The following is a 1,922-nucleotide window of genomic DNA, read 5'->3' as shown; positions in this document are numbered from 1 at the left end:
GCCCCGCCCTGCTGCTGCACCGTGAGTGTGAACACGAGAGAGCATGCGGCTCAGTGTCGGCATAATCCGTTTGTTATAAAAGAGGATACTTGCAGGTATAAATTCAGAGAAAGCTGTGCCGAGGTTTTCTAGACTTGAGTAAGTCAGAAATCTGAATGAAGAAATATATGTGGAGATCCAGCTGGGGGAACAAAAATGCTCTGTCATTTGTGTGTGCTTACTGTGTCAGGCACTATTATGAGCACTTTACTGGATGTTAATTTATGTAATCCTCATCCCAACCAATGTGGTAGGTGTCAGTATTATCCTCATTTGACAGATAAGGAAACAGGCACAAAAAGGTTAAGTGACTTACCTGTTTATGGTTACACAGCTATGCCGAGTCAGGATTTGTACTCAGGGAACGTGGCTTCAAACGCAGCTGGTTAACTCTGCCCTCTACTGCACCCAGCCATCAGCCACTGCCTGCTACATCAGACGTCTTCCTGCTCTTGGATACCGCATGCAGACGTCCTGATAAAGCTGGGTGCTCAGCCATATCTGGGCTCATCTGGGCTCCTCCCCTTTTTTTTTTTTTTGCTTGTATACACTTAGTGGTTTATTTGGTGGTCAGTAAGTAATGTCTTTGCTACTAAGTAGAAGAAAGCTAATAGAACGTAATCACAATAGTGGTTTAATTGACAAATTTTACTTGTTCCTTGCCTACTTATAGTTTATGGGGGTGCAAACCTTGCGCCACTGCCCCTGGCCCTCATTACTGCTGGGTGCTCGCTTTCCCCACCTCAGCTCCGGAGACGTGATGGTCTTTGGCCCTGGAGGTCTCGGCCAGCCGGTCCTCCATCCTGTCCTCGTTCTCCGGCACCACCAGCAGTCAGTGCTGGGTTTTGGCCCCCAGGTTGTGCTCAGGCCGGTGGTCGGGCCTCGAGCCCGGCCGGGTATCCAGCTTGTACTGGATACCCGCCTGGTACTTGCCCTCCCCCTCCCTCTCGAAGGAGGCAGAAGACATGACCTTGGGCTCGGGGGGCTGCAGCCACGAGTGGCTGAGGATCTCGTCGATGGGCAGCCGCCAGTTGACGTCGGGCTGGAGCACGCGGTAGATGAGGTCCTTGCACTCGCCTGTCAGGTTCTTGGAGCGCGGGAAGTCCACACGATGCACCTTCTGGATGCGCAGCATCTTCCTGATGTTAGAGTCATCGTAGGGCATGGAGCCACAGACCATTAGGTAGAGGATTACGCCCAGGCTCCAGATGTCATACACCTTGGGCTGGTAGGGGATGCCCTGCAGCACCTCGGGGGCCGCGTACGCCACCGACCCACAGAAGGTCTTGCTGAGGACGATGCGGCCGCTGCTGACCCGCAGGCAGCGTTTGGAGAAGCCGAAGTCAGACAGCTTGATGTTGAAGTCCTTGTCCAGGAGAAGGTTCTTGCACTTCAGGTCGCGGTGCACAACATCCATGTCGTGGCAGTATTTGACGGCCGAGGAGAGCTGGCGGAACATCTTGCGCGCCATGTCCTCGTGCAGGGCTCCCCGGCACTTGATGAATTCGAGGAGGTCGCCCTGGACGCCAAGCTCCATGACGATGTAGATCCGCCCATCAGATGTCTCGAAGATCTCGTAGGTCTTGATGATCGAGTGGTGGTTAACGGTTGCCAGGATGTCCATCTCGCGCGGAAGGAATCTCTCTACAAAGTCAGTGGGCGTTTTCTTGCGGTCGATGATGTTCACTGCCACATTGAACTTGAGGCTCTCAGAGTACGCGGATTTGACTTTTGCATAGGAGCCTTTGCCAAGATTGATGCCCGCAATGTAACCCTTCTTCCTTAGGACCGTGGCATCGTCCATGGTGCCAGGAGCGGCCAGCATCGATCGTCCTCATTCACACTGCAGGCAGGCGTGTGCGGGGCTGGGCCTGGACTTGCAG

At 53.8% G+C, this 1,922-nt stretch overlaps 1 protein-coding gene across 1 annotated transcript; it reads right to left on the bottom strand.

Annotated features, from left to right (window-relative positions):
• Positions 1–871: 871 nt before the first annotated feature.
• On the bottom strand, positions 872–1,843 carry LOC105808656 (testis-specific serine/threonine-protein kinase 2-like). The gene has a single exon (XM_012642373.1). It carries the CDS (start codon positions 1,841–1,843, stop codon positions 872–874), a length of 972 nt encoding a protein of 323 aa, XP_012497827.1.
• Positions 1,844–1,922: the final 79 nt, after the last annotated feature.

Source organism: Propithecus coquereli, unplaced genomic scaffold, assembly GCF_000956105.1.
Source record: "Propithecus coquereli isolate 6110/MARCELLA unplaced genomic scaffold, Pcoq_1.0 Scaffold10, whole genome shotgun sequence".
Classification (NCBI taxonomy): domain Eukaryota; kingdom Metazoa; phylum Chordata; class Mammalia; order Primates; family Indriidae; genus Propithecus; species Propithecus coquereli.
Note: the sequence above shows the minus strand (reverse complement) of the source record. Positions and strands in the feature narration are given on the sequence as shown.